A 17,677-nucleotide genomic window follows, 5' to 3' on the forward strand; every position below is an offset into this window, starting at 1 on the left:
GGACATTCTCCGCAAGTGGGACAGGAAGTCGACGTCCCTCGACAGGAACGTCTCCCTTTCTCAGGCAGCCAAAGCCTCTCTTCGGTGGTGGCTTCTTCCCACTTCATTGTCGAAGGGGAAATCCTTCCTACCACCATCCTGGGCGGTGGTCACGACGGACACGAGCCTGTCAGGGTGGGGAGCGGTCTTTCTCCACCACAGGGCCCAGGGTACCTGGACTCAGCCAGAGTCCTCCCTGCAGATCAATGTTCTGGAGATAAGGGCAGTGTATCTTGCCCTAAAAGCGTTCCAGCCGTGGCTGGAAGGCAAACAGATCCGAATTCAGTCGGACAACTCCACAGCGGTGGCATATATCAACCACCAGGGCGGCACACGCAGTCGGCAAGCCTTCCAGGAAGTCCGGCGGATTCTGCTGTGGGCGGAAGCCACTGCATCCGCCATATCCGCAGTTCACATCCCGGGCGTAGAAAACTGGGAAGCAGACTTTCTCAGTCGCCAGGGCATGGACGCAGGGGAATGGTCCCTTCACCCGGACGTATTTCAAGAGATCTGTTGCCGCTGGGGGATGCCGGACGTCGACCTAATGGCGTCCCGGCACAACAACAAGGTCCCGGCATTCATGGCACGGTCTCAAGATCACAGAGCTCTGGCGGCAGACGCATTAGTTCAGGATTGGTCGCAGTTTCAACTGCCTTATTTGTTTCCTCCTCTGGCACTGTTGCCCAGAGTGTTACGCAAGATCAGGTCAGACTGCCGCCGCGCCATCCTCGTCGCTCCAGACTGGCCGAGGAGGTCGTGGTACCCGGATCTGTGGCATCTCACGGTGGGTCAACCGTGGGCACTACCAGACCGACCAGACTTGCTGTCTCAAGGGCCGTTTTTCCATCTGAATTCTGCGGCCCTCAACCTGACTGTGTGGCCATTGAGTCCTGGATCCTAGCATCTTCAGGGTTATCTCAAGAGGTCATTGCCACTATGAGACAGGCCAGGAAACCAACGTCCGCCAAGATCTACTACAGGACGTGGAGAATATTCTTATCCTGGTGCGCTGATCAGGGTTTTACTCCCTGGCCATTTGCCTTGCCCACTTTTCTTTCCTTCCTTCAATCCGGATTGGAAAAGGGTTTGTCGCTCGGTTCTCTTAAGGGACAAGTCTCAGCGCTCTCTGTGTTTTTCCAGAAGCGCCTAGCCAGACTTCCAAAGGTGCGCACGTTCCTGCAGGGGGTTTGTCACATAGTTCCTCCTTACAAGCGTCCGTTAGAACCCTGGGATCTGAACAGGGTGCTGATGGCTCTTCAGAAACCACCTTTTGAGCCAATGAAGGATATTTCTCTTTCACGCCTTTCGCAGAAAGTGGTCTTCCTAGTAGCAGTCACATCACTTCGGAGAGTGTCTGAGCTAGCAGCGCTGTCATGCAAGGCTCCTTTCCTGGTGTTTCACCAGGACAAGGTGGTTCTGCGTCCGGTTCCGGAATTTCTCCCGAAGGTGGTATCCCCCTTTCATCTCAATCAGGATATCTCCTTACCTTCTCTTTGTCCACATCCAGTTCACCAATGTGAAAAGGATTTGCACTTGTTGGATCTGGTGAGAGCACTCAGACTCTACATTTCTCGTACGGCGCCCCTGCGCCGCTCGGATGCACTCTTTGTCCTTGTCGCTGGCCAGCGTAAAGGGTCACAGGCTTCCAAATCAACCCTGGCTCGGTGGATCAAGGAACCAATTCTCGAAGCCTACCGTTCCTCTGGGCTTCCGGTTCCCTCAGGGCTGAAGGCCCATTCTACCAGAGCCGTGGGTGCGTCCTGGGCTTTGCGGCACCAGGCTACGGCTCAGCAGGTGTGTCAGGCGGCTACCTGGTCGAGTCTGCACACTTTCACGAAACACTATCAGGTGCATACCTATGCTTCGGCAGATGCCAGCCTAGGTAGGCGAGTCCTTCAGGCGGCGGTTGCCCACCTGTAGGAAGGGGCCGTTTTACGGCTCTATTACGAGGTATTATTTTACCCACCCAGGGACTGCTTTTGGACGTCCCAATTGTCTGGGTCTCCCAATGGAGCGACAAAGAAGAAGGGAATTTTGTTTACTTACCGTAAATTCCTTTTCTTCTAGCTCCAATTGGGAGACCCAGCACCCGCCCCTGTTCCCTTCGGGCTGTTGTTCTTTGTGTACACATGTTGTTCATGTTGAATGGTTTTCAGTTTTCCGAACTTCCTTCGGATTGAATTACTTTAGACCAAATTATAAGTTTCCTCCTTCCTGCTTTTGCACCAAAACTGAGGAGCCCGTGACTCACGGGGGGGGTGTATAGGCAGAAGGGGAGGGGCTTTACACTTTTAAGTGTAATACTTTGTGTGGCCTCCGGAGGCAGAAGCTATACACCCCAATTGTCTGGGTCTCCCAATTGGAGCTAGAAGAAAAGGAATTTACGGTAAGTAAACAAAATTCCCTTTTTTAACATTTGAAAACATGAAAACATTTTCCTAAACCCAAATCTTGCATATTTGTGTAGTAGTAATAATAATAATAATAATAATAATAATAATAATTGTATTTATATAGCACCAACATATTCCACAGCACTTTACAATTAACATGTACAGATAATGTAAACAAAACAAAGTAACACACAGTTCAACAGTTACAGGAGGAGTGAGGGTCCTGCTCACAAAGCTACAATCTATAAGGAAATAGGGGGACACAATAGCTAGATTGTGCTTGTGATGTATGGTCCAGCCATCATTATGACAGAAGTTTTCATAAATGCTGCATGAGCCGTCATCATCATCATCAGCCAGTATCTAAGTACAGTTACCAAGTGGTATTGAGTGCATGGATGATGTGGAGAGAGATGAATAGGAGGAACCAGATTCTGAAGAAAAATTAGAAACAGGGAAGAGTTAATGAAGTGAGATGATTGGCTTGTCTAAAGATATATGTTTTTAAAGCCCACTTAAAAATGTTGGGGGCTATGTATTAGTCCCGATCATCTGGAGTGGTGCATTCCAGAAAGCTGGCGAAGCATGAGAGAAGTCTTGGAGACGGAGGTGTGAGGTTCGGATTATGGAGGAGGTTAGTCTTAGATAATTCGCAAATGGAAGGTCACATGTAGGGTGATAGACTGAGATGGAGGAGATTTCTGGTGGAGTAAGATAAGTTTGTATTGCATTCTGTAGCACATGCGCAACCAATGCAATTGTAGCGCACCATGAGGCCTAAGAGGGTTGCTTGTCACCGGGGCAGTGATATTTGGGGTTGCTTCTGTGACTGGCCTGACCCGGCTCCATGGCCCTGTCGGCTACATGAAAAGACAAACAGGTGGGTGCAAGGTTCTCTGGTGTGGAGGGGGTTGGAAGGAGGGTGAAGGGACCCTGGGGAGCATCACCGGTGGAAGTGGTGACTGGGGGTCTCGACCGCTGACCCCTCCTGCGACTTCTCCTCTCCCAAGAGCGGTATTGGATGGGAATGGGGGATGATTTGCAGCGCCACCTGTGGTGTGCGGCCAGGGATTAACCGCCGCTGCAAAGTGTTGCTCTCCTCTGGGGCTGATGTTAACACAGCTCAGATAGTCCAGCTCCCCCACCCGGGAGAGAATTACAATCTTAAAACAGATGCAATACTCTGTGGCGACTGAAGCCTCAGGGCGCCACACAATGACTGGCACAAGGGGGAAGCATCGGTGCTGGACATAAATACGACCCTGGCTGCCGCGTTCAGGATGGATTGTAGAGGAGAAAGTAGAGAGTTGCAGTAGTTTAGACGAGAATTAATAAAAGCAACAGTAACAGCTTTTTCAAAGATGAGAAAAGGTCGGATTCTTGAGAAGTGTTTGAGATGCAGGTAACATGAGCGACAGGAAATAGGGAATAAAGGAAAGTTCTGTGTCAAATATAACCCCAAGACTGTGAGCGAGCTGCTGGGGAGTAATGGTTGAACCAGCCAAGGGAATTGCAATATCGGGTATAGGTTGATCAGTAGATGGAGGAAACATGAGAAGCTCAGTTTTGGAGAGATTCAGTTTCAGATAGAGGGAGGCCGTAATGTTAAAGACAGCAGACAGACAATCCCTGGTATTTTGTATTAAGGTGGGGGTGATGTCAGGAGAAGTATATACAGTAATTGAGTGTCATTGGCACAGGCATGCTACTAGAAACCAAATCTGACTTATTCTTTAAATCAGGTTTTTATGTTAAATGTATTTTTTTAATTTTGGCAATATTTTTCCATAGTACAAAGAGTATTAAAAATAAAATTTAGAAATCTTTCAATTTTCACACCAGCCGCTAGGGCTTTACTCGAATTTCCTGTTGTTTTAGGAAACCACACATGTACATAGCCAAAATGAACAGACTCAGGGGAGCAGAGTCAGCGGTGACATTGCCTATTGGGATTGGTCAATTTCATGTTATCAGCTGTGTATAGAGGTGTTACCTGTCATTGTAATCCTGCCTCTGATGATAAGGAGCCTGCTGTAAAGTCTTCCTTAAACTACAGGAAATATCAGTTCGGCCTCAAGATTGTAATAGGGTTTAGTCTCTGAGGTTCTGGGGTTGCACTTTAATGATTATTTTAGAAGACTTACATTCTATCACACTAGAGTCGCTCTGACAACATAGTATATATCAAATAGAAAACAAAACTTCCAATAGAGAACAACATGTATGATATAGTAAAGTGGTGTTAGAGGTACTGGAAGAATTGTCAGTTTAGTATCCTGTGATTTACATCTGACATATTCATCTAGCACCTCACTGGAAGTCAACTTCACCTTCCCCCTATTGTGTGAAGGAAATGGGGAGAACACAAACATAATAAGAAAACAGCCTGCAACCACTTATAAGACCATTACTAGATTAGGTCAAGTACAGAGGGTCAAAAACGATAGTTTTAGTAAAGTGATTAGTATTCTTCTACTTTACCAGGTCAGCGGCTTCATATTTCCCAGTAGTCTGTCTATACTGCTTCCCTGCATCATCACCAAACTGTTTAAAAAAAGAACACATAGGAATAAGTAATATAAGGTGCAAGAGAAATGGAGAGGAAAACTATTGTGCTTAACATAAGGTTTGTAAAAATAAGGAAACATGAGGTAGTGGGTGGGCTCGGCTAGCTGGGAAAACCTGAACTGGCCCTAAGACTGGGATTCCTGCTCTGACCCTCAACCCAGAGGTACATTTAAGGATAGCGAGGTCTGGGCCCCCAGCTTGTCCCTGTCTCCTATTCCCATCCTGACCTAACCCCCCGCGCACACACACCCACTCCCGGGTTGGGCAGGACACTCCAAGATAACCACCCTCCCAAAAAGACACGGACAGGGGGAAGAACTGACACTCGTTCACTCTGCATACAACCACAAAGGGAAGACAAAGGCAACTAACGCACTAGAAAATGGAATTTTCTTAAGAAAATTACGCACCCTCTGAAAGATTACCGCACCTGCGGTAAAAGACCGCAGCAAATCGCACCCGAAATCCGCATGCGGTTTTACCGCGGGTTGCCGCGGTTTTGCTGCACATTTCCCGCATGTTGTTCCCTGCGGTTTTTTACCATTATCTATGGCAAAAACTGCAGGTACCTGCAGAAAAGATGTGACATGCACATTAATTCCGCAGCGGAAATTCCGCAGCAGAACCCGCGGGGACAAAAAAAACTCAGTGTGCACACACAATTTTTTTTATTCCCATTGGTTTTGCTGGAGAAGGACTGCAGAAATGTTATAAACATTTTCTGCAGCATTCCTTCAGCGAAATCCGCGGCAATTCTGTGGTAAAATCCGCAGTGTGAGCACAGGGCCTAAAGCAGCAAAACAGATTTCTGCAAGAAAAGTAAGGATTTACTCAGCATTAAAGCACTTTAACATCCAGGCCATTAGTTTGAGCTATAAAATCCTGATGTCAGGTTATCTTTAAACCACAGTGAAGGAATCACACCACTCATATTTGCGCAGTGAATTTTTTTTGTTTTTTTTAACCACACAATAATCAGAGTTTTTTGACATTTGTGTTTTATTGTGTAAATCCAGCATTGAGTTCAATGCTGCAGGATTATCGGATTATTGACTTGCAATGGTGTTTGTTAATCAGGTAATCCAACACCACTGAAGTCAATAATCCGGTAGTCCAGGACCATTGAATTAAATTCTGGATTACTGAATTTAAATTCAATGAGTTCACCTGAGATCACAGCTGGGGTAGCGTGTATCATCAGGTGAACTCATTGAACTCACTGACATCACCGATTTCACACCATGGCTCTGTCAGCATCCCGGATGCCACAATGATAGGTCATGTTTTTTTAATGTGACTGCACACTGCAACCTCAGGATGTAGCAAAGCTGGGATTATCATGGGATGTCGTGGTATGGATTACGTCTGACATGCAGGGGTGTTTTGGGGGTTAATAAATTAGAGAAGAGGGTGTTTTGGTTTGTTTTTGTTTTTTTTTAAATAAAAGATTTTTCTCCGTGTTTTGTGTTTATTTTTTATTATTTACATGATCAGTAATGGGGGGGTCTCAAAGACCCCTCCCATTACTAGTCCAGGGCTTCATGGCAGCTGTAATTTTTTGAGAAATCACAGCTGTCATTAACCCCTTAAATGACCTCAATTGCTACCATTCCAGGGCAATTGGGCTGATCTGTGAAAAGCACCAGGATTGGTGCATCTAATGGATGCTCCAATTCTGGGGCAGCTGCGAGCTGCTACTTTTAGGCTGGGGAGGGCCCAATAACCAGGGTCCTATCCAGATTAGGAACACCAGTCCCCAGCTGTCTCCTCTATTGGTTGGGTATCAAAATTGCAGGGGGAGACTGCACGCCATTTTTTTAAATTTATTTAAATAATTTACAAAGGCCATAAGGAGTCCCTTGTATGTTAATACACAGCCAAGATAACACACACAGCTGGGGGCTGCAGTCTCCAGCTGTCTGCTTTATCTGCGCTTTCCAAAAATGTATTTATTTTTACACTCCCCTTCGGGGACCCAGACAGGTAGTGTCAGGGCAACCAATCACAGGTGCCACCAGGCTGACTGCAACCACAGATGTTGTCACAGAGGGTGGGAGGGGGAAGCAGTGAATATTCATGAGTTTTAATGAGCGGACCTGGAAACATTGTGACAGCTGCGCGGATACTTGGTAACTATAATTGTCCTGCTTTAATCCTCATTTTGCTTCCTTTTGCAGCCCCCTAGCCCTTATTACCACCATTTTATAACACTTGAGTTCGGGATCCTAAAACTTATATGGGGTTCAGCGTCAAATTTGGTCCCGAACTGGACCCGCCAAACCCAAACCCAAATCTGCGGGTTCGCTCATCTCTACTTAGAAGGCATCCATCAATATGTCTTTTCATAGTTGTTACATATGTTTTGAGTTCTGATATAGGGGTGGGGGATCTTTCTACTGATATGAGACTGACTGAGATGGAAGATAGCTGTTTCTTTCCAAGTTTTTATTTTTCTTCCTGAGAGTCGAAACAAAAGACTTGCATAAAACCCCCAGAGAAAGGAAGCCTTTTCTACAAATACATTGTTCACCATTGTGCAGTACCTTCATTGCTGGCTGTAGCTGATTTCCACTTTGTGCCTTTGCCTTGTCTGCTTTTTCTGGCATCTAAAATTTACACAGGAAATATGCGGTTAGAATAGAAAACGTATCTCTGAAGAAAGTGTCCAGCAAAACTTAAAAGCAAATACTGAAATCCTTCAATTAAAGGCAAATTGCACCTAAAAATGTAGCCAATATTGGCATTATATAATGTACACTTATTGTGTTGTTTCCTTTCTAGATTGTAGTAATATTAATATCTTGTTTGCTCTGTGGTCAGCATCCACAGGCCCCTGCATATAAAGGGGTCATCAGAAAAGGCAGAAAATTACCTATTATTTAAGGTTATTTTTAATGTATATTTTTACATTTCCCTTTTTTTTATTTTACATATTTAATAATAAAAAAGAGAAATGTTGCAATTTTCACAGTGAAAACTTTGGCTCTTGTAGTCTCCTATTTCCTATTACAAGACATACACATGAACATTAGCAGCAATAGACTGATTAAGACCTTATCTTATATATTGAAGCATCTAATGAGCGTGTGCAAAGGTCATTGTTAAAGGGGTTATCCGGCTTAATTTGCTTTTTTTATTATTTCCCTATTGGGGTACATTGGGGCAGGTAAGTAGATAGAGACCACTTACCTGCATATTGACATGCAAATGTGGAAACAGCATGTCACCTCCCTGCTGGGCTGTACAGTGTGAGGAGTCACCGCCCCCTTCCCTGCACCCTCCCACACATTCCCCCGCAACCCGTACTCTGCCCACAACCTCCCTCTGCACTGCTGTTGGGTCCGTGACCTGGGGGAGGGGCCTGGCGGCGGCTGCCGTGGTGTCAGCGCCAGCACCGGGCCCCCTGCTCAGGATCGCACATTCAAATATACCGGCATCACAGATCACAGATCACAGATGCCGGTATATTTGAAAGCGCTGATGAGAGGGAGCGTTGCGCTGCTTCTTATCACTGCACGCTGTCTGAGCTCTCTTCAGCACAGCGGTGACGTCACTACTGTGCTGATATGGCCAGAGCACAGACAGCGCGCGAACGTGCAGGAGTGACGGGGACCGAGGACAGGTGAGTATGTACTCCCTATGGGGTGGGTGGGTGTGTATGTATGTATGTATGTATGTATGTATGTATGTATGTGTGTGTGTGTGTGTGTATGCGGTGCACAGCCCGATGTGTGTGTGTGTGTATGCGGTGCACAGCCCGATTTGTGTGTGTATGTATGTGTGTGTGTGTGTATGCGGTGCACAGCCCGATGTGTGTGTGTTGCACAGCCTGATGGATGTGTGTCTGTGTGTGTGTGTGTGTGTGTGTGTGTGTGTGCGGTGCACAGCCTGATGTGTGTGTATGCGGTGCAGAGCCTGATGTGGAGTGGGGTGCAGAGCCTGATGTGGGGCTGTTATTTGCAATGCTGTAGTGTAGTGTGCTGCCCTGTAGTGCCCTGCTGTGTAGTGTTCTGCCCTGTAGTGTAGTGTCCTGCCCTGTAGTGTGCTGCCCTGTAGTGCCCTGCTGTGTAGTGTGCTGCCCTGTAGTGTGCTGCCGTGTAGTGTCCTGCCGTGTAGTGTCCTGCTGAGTAGTGTGCTGCCCTGTAGTGCCCTGCTGTGTAGTGTCCTGTCCTGTAGTGTGCTGCCCTGTAGTGTCCTGTAGTGTCCTGCCATGTAGTGTGCTGCCCTGTAGTGTCCTGTCCTGTAGTGTGCTGCCCAGTAGTGTCCTGTAATGTGCTGCCCTGTAGTGTCCTGTAGTGTCCTGTCCTGTAGTGTCCTGTAATGTGCTGCCCTGTAGTATGCTGCCCTGTAGTGTCCTGTAGTGTCCTGCCGTGTAGTGTCCTGTCCTGTAGTGTGCTGCCCTGTAGTGTCCTGTAATGTGCTGCCCTGTAGTGTGCTGCCCTGTAGTGTCTTGTAGTGTCCTGCCGTGTAGTGTGCTGCCCTGTAGTGTGCTGCCCTGTAGTGTCCTGTCCTGTAGTGTCCTGTAATGTGCTGCCCTGTAGTGTGCTGCCCTGTAGTGTCCTGTAGTGTCCTGTCCTGTAGTGTCTTGTAATGTGCTGCCCTGTAGTGTGCTGCCCTGTAGTGTCTTGTAGTGTCCTGCCGTGTAGTGTGCTGCCCTGTAGTGTGCTGCCCTGTAGTGTGCTGCCCTGTAGTGTCCTGTAATGTGCTGCCCTGTAGTGTGCTGCCCTGTAGTGTCCTGTAGTGTCCTGCCGTTTAGTGTCCTGCCGTGTAGTGTGCTGCCCTGTAGTGTCCTGCCGTGTAGTGTCCTGCCCTGTAGTGTGCTGCCCTGTAGTGTCCTGTCCTGTAGTGTGCTGCCCTGTAGTGTCCTGTAGTGTGCTGCCCTGTAGTGTGCTGCCCTGTAGTGTCCTGTCCTGTAGTGTGCTGCCCTGTAGTGTCCTGTAGTGTGCTGCCCTGTAGTGTGCTGCCCTGTAGTGTGCTGCCCTGTAGTGCCCTGCTGTGTAGTGTGCTGCCCTGTAGTGTCCTGCCCTGTAGTGTGCTGTAATGTGCTGCCCTGTAGTGTGCTGCCCTGTAGTGTCCTGTAGTGTGCTGCCCTGTAGTGTGCTGCCCTGTAGTGTGCTGCCCTGTAGTGCCCTGCTGTGTAGTGTGCTGCCCTGTAGTGTCCTGCCCTGTAGTGTGCTGTAATGTGCTGCCCTGTAGTGTGCTGCCCTGTAGTGTCCTGTAGTGTGCTGCCCTGTAGTGTGCTGCCCTGTAGTGTGCTGCCCTGTAGTGCCCTGCTGTGTAGTGTGCTGCCCTGTAGTGTCCTGCCCTGTAGTGTGCTGTAATGTGCTGCCCTGTAGTGTGCTGCCCTGTAGTGTCCTGTAGTGTCCTGCCCTGTAGTGTGCTGCCCTGTAGTGCCCTGCTGTGTAGTGTGCTGCCCTGTAGTGTAGTGTCCTGCCGTGTAGTGTGCTGCCCTGCAGTGTCCTGCCGTGTAGTGTCATGCAGTGTAGTGTCCTGCCCTGTAGTGATAACAGGTCAGGTGCTGGGGCAGGATATACTGACAGGGAATGTGTGTGCAGGGGGCGGGCAGAGAGTGGGGCTGGACACTGAGGCCGGGCGGTGCCAGCTGTGACTGGGAGGTTTTGCACAGGAAGTGGTCATGTTTGCTGGAGCTGAATGTAAACAAGAAGCTGCAGAGAATAAAGGGTGAATTCAAGAGGAACAAAAGTTAGAAAACAAAAAATAACAATGTAGGTGTGATTAATATGACAATACAGCACAGATTAGCTTAAACTCAAAAATTTTTGTTATGTCGGACAACCCCTTTAAGGGAGATGGTGCAGGTCAGCTGTGATATTATCTATTATGAATGGTGGATCCTGTGTTATCAGTTGTGTATATAGGTGATGGCAGTCATTGAAATCCTGCCTGTGATGATAATGAGGTTGCTGAAAAGTCTTCTGCAAACATAATAGCTCTAGTGGAAAGTGTGAACTGCTATTTTTTATTTATTTTTTTTATTTTTTTAAATAATGATTAGGAAAATATGTAAAATAAAAACAGACTGAAACAATAGATAATTTTCTGATATTTGGCCGCATGCAAAGGTCCATATTTCATCATACCATTTACCTTTATACTTCTCAGGGTCTCATGAATCATGTCCTATTTGTCTTGTTTTGAGGAAAACCCCTTCACTGTACGTTATAGGTCCCAATAGATTAAGGGCGGCTTTGCACGTTGCGACATCGCAAGCCGATGCTGCGATGTCGCACGCGATAGTCCCCGCCCCCGTCGCAGGTGCGATATCGTGTGATAGTTGGCGTAGCGAACATTATCGCTACGGCAGCTTCACATGCACTCACCTGCCCTGCGACCGTCGCTCTAGCCGGCGACCCGCCTCCTTCCTAAGGGGGCGGGTCGTGCGGCGTCATAGCGACGTCACACGGCAGGTGGCCAATAGCGGCGGAGGGGCGGAGATGAGCATGATGTAAACATCCTGCCCACCTCCTTCCTTCCGCATATCCTACGGAAGCCGCGGTGACGCCAGTAGGAGATGTCCCTCGCTCCTGCGACTTCACACACAGCGATGTGTGCTGCCGCAGGAGCGAGGAACAACATCGGACCGTCGCGTCAGCGTAATTATGGATTACGCCGACGCTGCACCGATGATACGATTACGACGATTTTACGCTCGTTAATCGTATCATCTTGGCTTTACACAGTACGATGTCGCATGCGATGCCGGATGTGCGTCACTTTCAATTTGACCCCACCGACATCGCACCTGCGATGTCGTAGTGTGCAAAGCCCGCCTAAGACTGACATTTTGTACACCAGTCTTAATGATGGGCATGTAGGAATATGATGTGCTGAATTCACAAATATTCACATGCTACTGTCATGCTTGGTATGCAGGAATACCAGATGAACAGTGAAAGGGGGGAACCCTGCCTCTAGGGAAAGGGAAGATGGAGACCTCTGGTAAAACCTACCGCTGGCCCTTGTCTCCCCTCATATCCCTAGATAGGTTACATATCTATGCACCAAGCAGGATACCTAGGCCCTGGCTGTCCCTGAAATAGACTCTAGGAAGTGACTGGATGGGATGAGCACTAGTCAACCCCACTAAGTCCTAAAGAACACACAGGCATTACTTTGGGAGAGACACAGCAACATACATGTTTCCAGGAGATTACAAGCTGACTGTTTGCAATCTGGACAATTTAGGAGTAAAACTCTATCACCGGCAACAAATAAAGGGGACATGCAGGTATATAAGGACACAGGGACTGAGGATAAGAATTTGCAGCTGAAAAGATCAAGATATCCGCAGGGTCCTAAAGGGAAAGAACTAACCCTAACAGAGAAGATACATAGAATTCCATTCATACCAAAGAATAAAGAATGGAAATCAAGGAGCAGTTTTTGCAGCCAAATGCAGCGACTTTGTGCAGCCAGACATCATCGGGTTGTCTGTCAACCAAATGCCGCCCGTGACAGCCACTTAATAAATTCAGCACATCTTATCATCTTGCGCCTTCATGTGCTTCACCAGAAACGTTACTCCAGTCATAGACTATAGTCATCGACTAAAGTAACATTTCTGGAGTAAGAAACGCTGGTACTTTTACTGAATTTGATTGGCAGATGTATTTACACCTTTTCCCACCCTGGTTCCTCCTAAGCTTTGCCCACTGAGTTGTGTCAAACCCGCATCAAAACACCCAAAGTCGTAAATTCTTTGTGCAACTCTGTGTTGTACAAAAATTTGGAGACTCTTCAAAGAGTTTTCCCCAGATTCCTGGCAAAAAGACTGACGTATCAGCCCCATTGTGTCTTGGATGTATGATATACATGGAGTATATTGGGTTTTACGCCTTCATGCACATCGTAATGTTAAATGTTTCCATTGATCTTTTTTACTCCAATTCAAGATACCTTTTTGATATATGAAATCTTGGAGTTGTGTTATCAGTGTCCTGAGGATGTTGTACCTGGATAGTAGGATGAGGTGGTGGATATGGAGAGAAAGCTGCAGGAGATGGTTGAGACCTTTGAGAAGCTTTCATTGGGTCATCATCATCACTGGAAACTTGTACAGCAGTTTGGTCTGGAAAATCCATTTTCCCGCTTGTATGAAAGGCACCAGAGGGGTCTATTTGGGTAAATGCAGAATCGGTAGAGAGAAATGTCTTCTTTGAGTCCTGATAAGAAGAAGACAATGTGTCCTCCAGGACTTGCCCTTCTCCAGTTGAGTACCCCACTCCAGAATACTGTGTAGAGACATCTGTATCCTCAGTACCGGACCTCACAATTTTCTCTCCTCTGTCAGGGTCTAAAACATCTTTCGACAAACTCTCTTGATCGGGACTTGTTCTGGAAAGACCTGGTCCAGAATAAATGCCTCTGCTCCCCTCCGTAAGGACAACAGATTGATCGTGAAAACTACTTTAAATGAATGTAGACAAAATATTGTATTACAATCCAAATTACAGTTAAAATACATCCATTAGCATAGTGTTATCATTACTTCCAAATACATTGCCAAGGATTTGAAGATTGCTTATTTTGGTCTGAAAATAAGCACATTTTTTTCTAAAAAATTGCCAGTTTCAAAATGTACAATTTCTATGATTCCCTATTAATGATTTGTAAACACTGAACGGTTTGTACCTAGCTAAGGCCCCTTTCACACGTCAGTGATTCTGGTACGTTTGTGATTTTTTTAAAACGTACCAGAATCACTGACATACGCAGACCCATTATAATCAATGGGTCTGCTCACACATCAGTGATTTTTCACTGAATTTGTCTCCGTGCAGCGTGCACACGTGGCCGTGATTCTGCACGGAGACAAGTCAGTTTTTGTCTGGCATCACTGATTACACACGGACCACACTATGGTGTGATCCGTGTGTGATCAGTGAAACACGTACCAGAAATTCACGGACATATTAAATATTAAATATTTTCAACTCAACTTTTCAGCGATTCGCTCTGCAGCCTCTGTTCTCGGCAGATTCTGCCTGGCTCATGAATATTCATGAGAGCAGGAAAACCCGACCAGGAAGTAAGTGCAGAGAGCGGTGGGCGGACGCTGCGGAGCCGAGGACTTCAGCACCATGGACAGCAGCAGTGAAGGCAGGTGAGTAATGTCCATATGCAATCCATATGCAATCACTGATCACGGATCACGGATTGCACATGGACAACCCACATGTCCGGAGGGACATGTGCGTGTTTTACACGTCAGTGAAGAACGTAAGTGTTTTTCACTGACGTGTGAAACGGGCCTAAATTAAAGGCGTCATACACATATACTGTATATAAACAATTAGCTGGAACACCCAACTGTCTAATGTGTATGGGGGCCTCCCAACCCTTCCCCGACAGATAAGGGTGCTTTACACGCTGCGACATCGCTAGCGATTGCTAGCAATGTCGCCAGCGATAGCACCCGCCCCCGTCGTTGGTGCGATATGTGGTGATCGCTGCCGTAGTGAACTATATCGTTACGGCAGCGTCACACGCACATACCTTTTCAGCGACGTCGCTGTGACCGCTGAACAATCCCTCCTTCAAGGGGGAGGTGCATTCAGCGTCATAGCGACGTCACTGTGGCGTCATTAAGTGGCCGCCCAATAGCAGAGGAGGGGCGGAGATGAGCAGCCGGAACATGCCGCCCACCTTCTTCCTTCCTCATTGCCGGTGGAGACAGGTAAGGAGATGTTCGTCGTTCCTGCGGTGTCACACATAGCGATGAGTGACGCCGCAGGGACGACGAACAACAAGCGGCATGCACCACCAACGATATTATGAAAAGGAGCGACGTGTCAACGATCAACGATTTTTGACATTTTTGCGATCGTTGATCGTCGCTCCTAGGTGTCACATGCTGTGATGTCGCTAACGGCACCGGATGTGCGTCACTAACCACGTGACCCCGATGATATATCGTTAGCGATGTCGCAGCATGTAAAGCACCCTATAATTACAGGGTATAGAAAGATTTGCACATTGGATTTCCCACAGCCGATCCTTTTGTTGGCGCAGAGAAAAGCCACTGCAAGAGGAATCTGGCAACGGCTGTCCTAGGAAACAGAAAGGAAAACTTGGCTGAGAGTTCCTGTTTTTGGAGGAGTCAGGGGAGGTAGCTATTGACCGAATGATCATTCAGCTAAAAGCTATCGAATGTGTAGGGGCCTTCATTTTGGTCAGACAGTTAGTTCTCTTAATCTGCCCTGGAAATTTAAGGATCGGGCATGTTGAAATCAAACAGCCCAATCCTTCTTCCTCTCAATATTATCCTTCTGGAGGCCATCAAACACATGAAATAGTTGGCCAATCCCACCCAAATCAAGTTTTTTCCACCATTAGTTTAATGTGTAAGACCCTTTAAAATGTCTACATTTTACTGATAAATATTAAAATAACACCAAATGTGATATCCTAAACTAAGTGCACAGCAAAGGGGAGGGTGCTATCCTATGTCCTACCTGCCAGTGGAGGTCGACACCCTCAATGCAATATGGCTCCCCCACTCACTATCGGCTGTCCTAGTAATAAGGATAAGGTGGTAGCTCGATAATCTGGTATGGATGACACTACTTCATCTTCTTTAGGCCATCATACCTGGGGACTCCATAATCATTGATTTCAAGGAAGTGGAGCCAGGAATTCACACCAGATTATCAAGCTACCACCCTACCCAAGACTATACTCCCTTTGAGTGGCAGACATCATCAGCCTCATGAGGAACCTATAAAGCTGAAACGCGTCAAGGTGTGCAGTTCTGATATATCGCCTAGGAGAAAGATGAGCAACCTCCTTTGTTAAATTATCACTAATCATATGCACCATATACCTGTCAGGTGTCATGGTTCGCCTCCCTGTCCACATGGCTAGGGGGCGGAGCCTTCTCTCGAGCCTCACTTCCAGACCCTGGATGCCTTAAAAGCTGGCATTTCCAGTGAACCAGTGCCGGCTATAAGCTTAGCACTGCTTTGCCTGTGATTGCTGGTCCTGTGAGTGATATCCTGACCTGTCTGTTCCTGTGCCCCCGTGCCCTTGTCTGTGTTCCATCCCCTGGTCGTCCCTCCTGTCCTCTGTCCCCTCTCCTATTTCCCCACTCGGTTGCTTCCTCCGGTACTGACCTTGGCCTGACTTTGACTCCGCTTTTGCTCGTTCCTCCGGTCCTGCTTATGCCCGTACGGTGTTTGACCCAGCCTGTCTGACTATTCCTTGCATGCTCTGCAGCTCTGCTTCTCAGCTGTGCTTTGAGGTAATGCATGAGAATGCTGTGAATTCACTTCCTGGTTCTCCTTGCTCTGTGTAGTGTATTATGCTACAGAGCTCTGGCTCCCCCTGGTGGCAGCATTACATCAGGCATTTTTTATTGTTATGCACTAATTACTTTACTAGGCACCTGCACCTGGTGAGTTTGGGCACCATATCGCATTGAGGGTGCCGACCTCCGCTTGCAGATAGAGCACAGGAGGGAGATATCTACTAGGGATAGTACGCTCCTTTGCTGTGCACCTAGTTTAGGATATCACATTTGGTGTTGTTTTAATAGAGATCAATAAAAATCAGACATTTTAAAAGGTACTTCTATTGTGCATATTTGTGTTAACACTATCCTGTGTATCCAGCAAGTTTAGTTTAATGTGTAAGACCCCCTTAGGGTAGTGTGACCTGAGCACTATTTTGAAAGGTTCCTAAACATGAACAAAATCAAGTGGCACTCACCCCTCCATAAACTTAATCCTTTATTGTATCCAATTAATTAATTAATTAGTAAAAGTCTCTACTAGGCAGGAGAGCAGGATTGCGGAGTGTATGGACAACAGCCATTTCATGTGGCTTGCACGCCAAGCAAAACGGCTGTTGTCCGCACCCTCCGTGTTCCTGCCTTGTATGGACCGTTAATGTGGATTCAATAAAGGGCTAATTTTATGGAGGGTGAGTGCCCCTTGATTTTCTTCATGTTTTGGAATATTTCATGACTTTTTCGCAAGTGCAGCACCGCAGTCCCCTCCGTTCTTTGCCTATGGGCTTGATAAATCTGCAGTATTTAGCGGTTGAGCAGTGCAGTAATTTGTTTCTATTGTGAATGGTTACCAATTGTATGAGCTACATTAATAACATTACACTATTTACCGGCTCTCATGCACGTTCTGATTTATCGGTTTTTCTTTTGCTATCTGTTCAAATGAAAAAGAACATGAAAAAAAAAACTTGCAGTGACTACAGGAATACAGACTGTTTCTTACATAATTTCAGCTCATATATAATAATGCTGGAATATTAAGCTAAAATGATATTACAAAGAGTAGCGTAAGTTCCCAGGCCCCAAAGCAAAATCTCCAACAGGGCTTAGAATTATTGATCTTTTTATATGGCCAAAAGGAACCTTTTGGGCTTCTTTGGTCTCCAGGGCCAGTGCTAGTGCAACCTGTAGGGCCCGGGCCCGGCGTGGCACTCCCGCTCTCATGCCTCGGTGGGGGCACCGTTCTCCTCACTTGCCCTGTGCACCCCGTTCCTGCCCCGAGGCCTGCTGTAGCCTTCTCCTGCTTTCAGGCCACACGCAGGCATTCTGGGAGTGTCCGAAGGGTGCGCACGCGGCCACGCCACCTTTTTAATAGGGCCGGCGTCCTATTACCCGGAAGTGATCCTGGAGGTCAGAAATCACCCTGAAG

The 17,677-nt window shown here is 47.1% G+C and overlaps 1 protein-coding gene across 10 annotated transcripts in view; it reads right to left on the reverse strand.

Moving 5' to 3' along the window:
- The window catches only part of CCDC7 (coiled-coil domain containing 7), a 146,466-nt gene that overhangs the window by 42,895 nt on the left and 85,894 nt on the right, over window positions 1-17,677 (reverse strand). For 9 of the 10 annotated variants that reach the window (XR_012724576.1, XR_012724575.1, XR_012724574.1 and 6 more), the window contains 4 exons: window positions 17,139-17,182; window positions 12,974-13,427; window positions 7,544-7,606; window positions 4,914-4,976 (listed from right to left, as the gene is read on the reverse strand). Coding sequence is in view for 7 of the 10 variants with exons in the window: in XM_075316781.1 (XP_075172896.1) it covers window positions 4,914-4,976; window positions 7,544-7,606; window positions 12,974-13,427; window positions 17,139-17,182 (624 nt within the window). In the remaining 3 variants the exon portion in view is untranslated. The remainder of the gene's footprint in view (window positions 1-4,913; window positions 4,977-7,543; window positions 7,607-12,973; window positions 13,428-17,138; window positions 17,183-17,677) is intronic. The other variant, XM_075316775.1, reaches the window with a different exon arrangement.

Source organism: Anomaloglossus baeobatrachus, chromosome 6, assembly GCF_048569485.1.
Source record: "Anomaloglossus baeobatrachus isolate aAnoBae1 chromosome 6, aAnoBae1.hap1, whole genome shotgun sequence".
In the NCBI taxonomy this organism is placed as follows: domain Eukaryota; kingdom Metazoa; phylum Chordata; class Amphibia; order Anura; family Aromobatidae; genus Anomaloglossus; species Anomaloglossus baeobatrachus.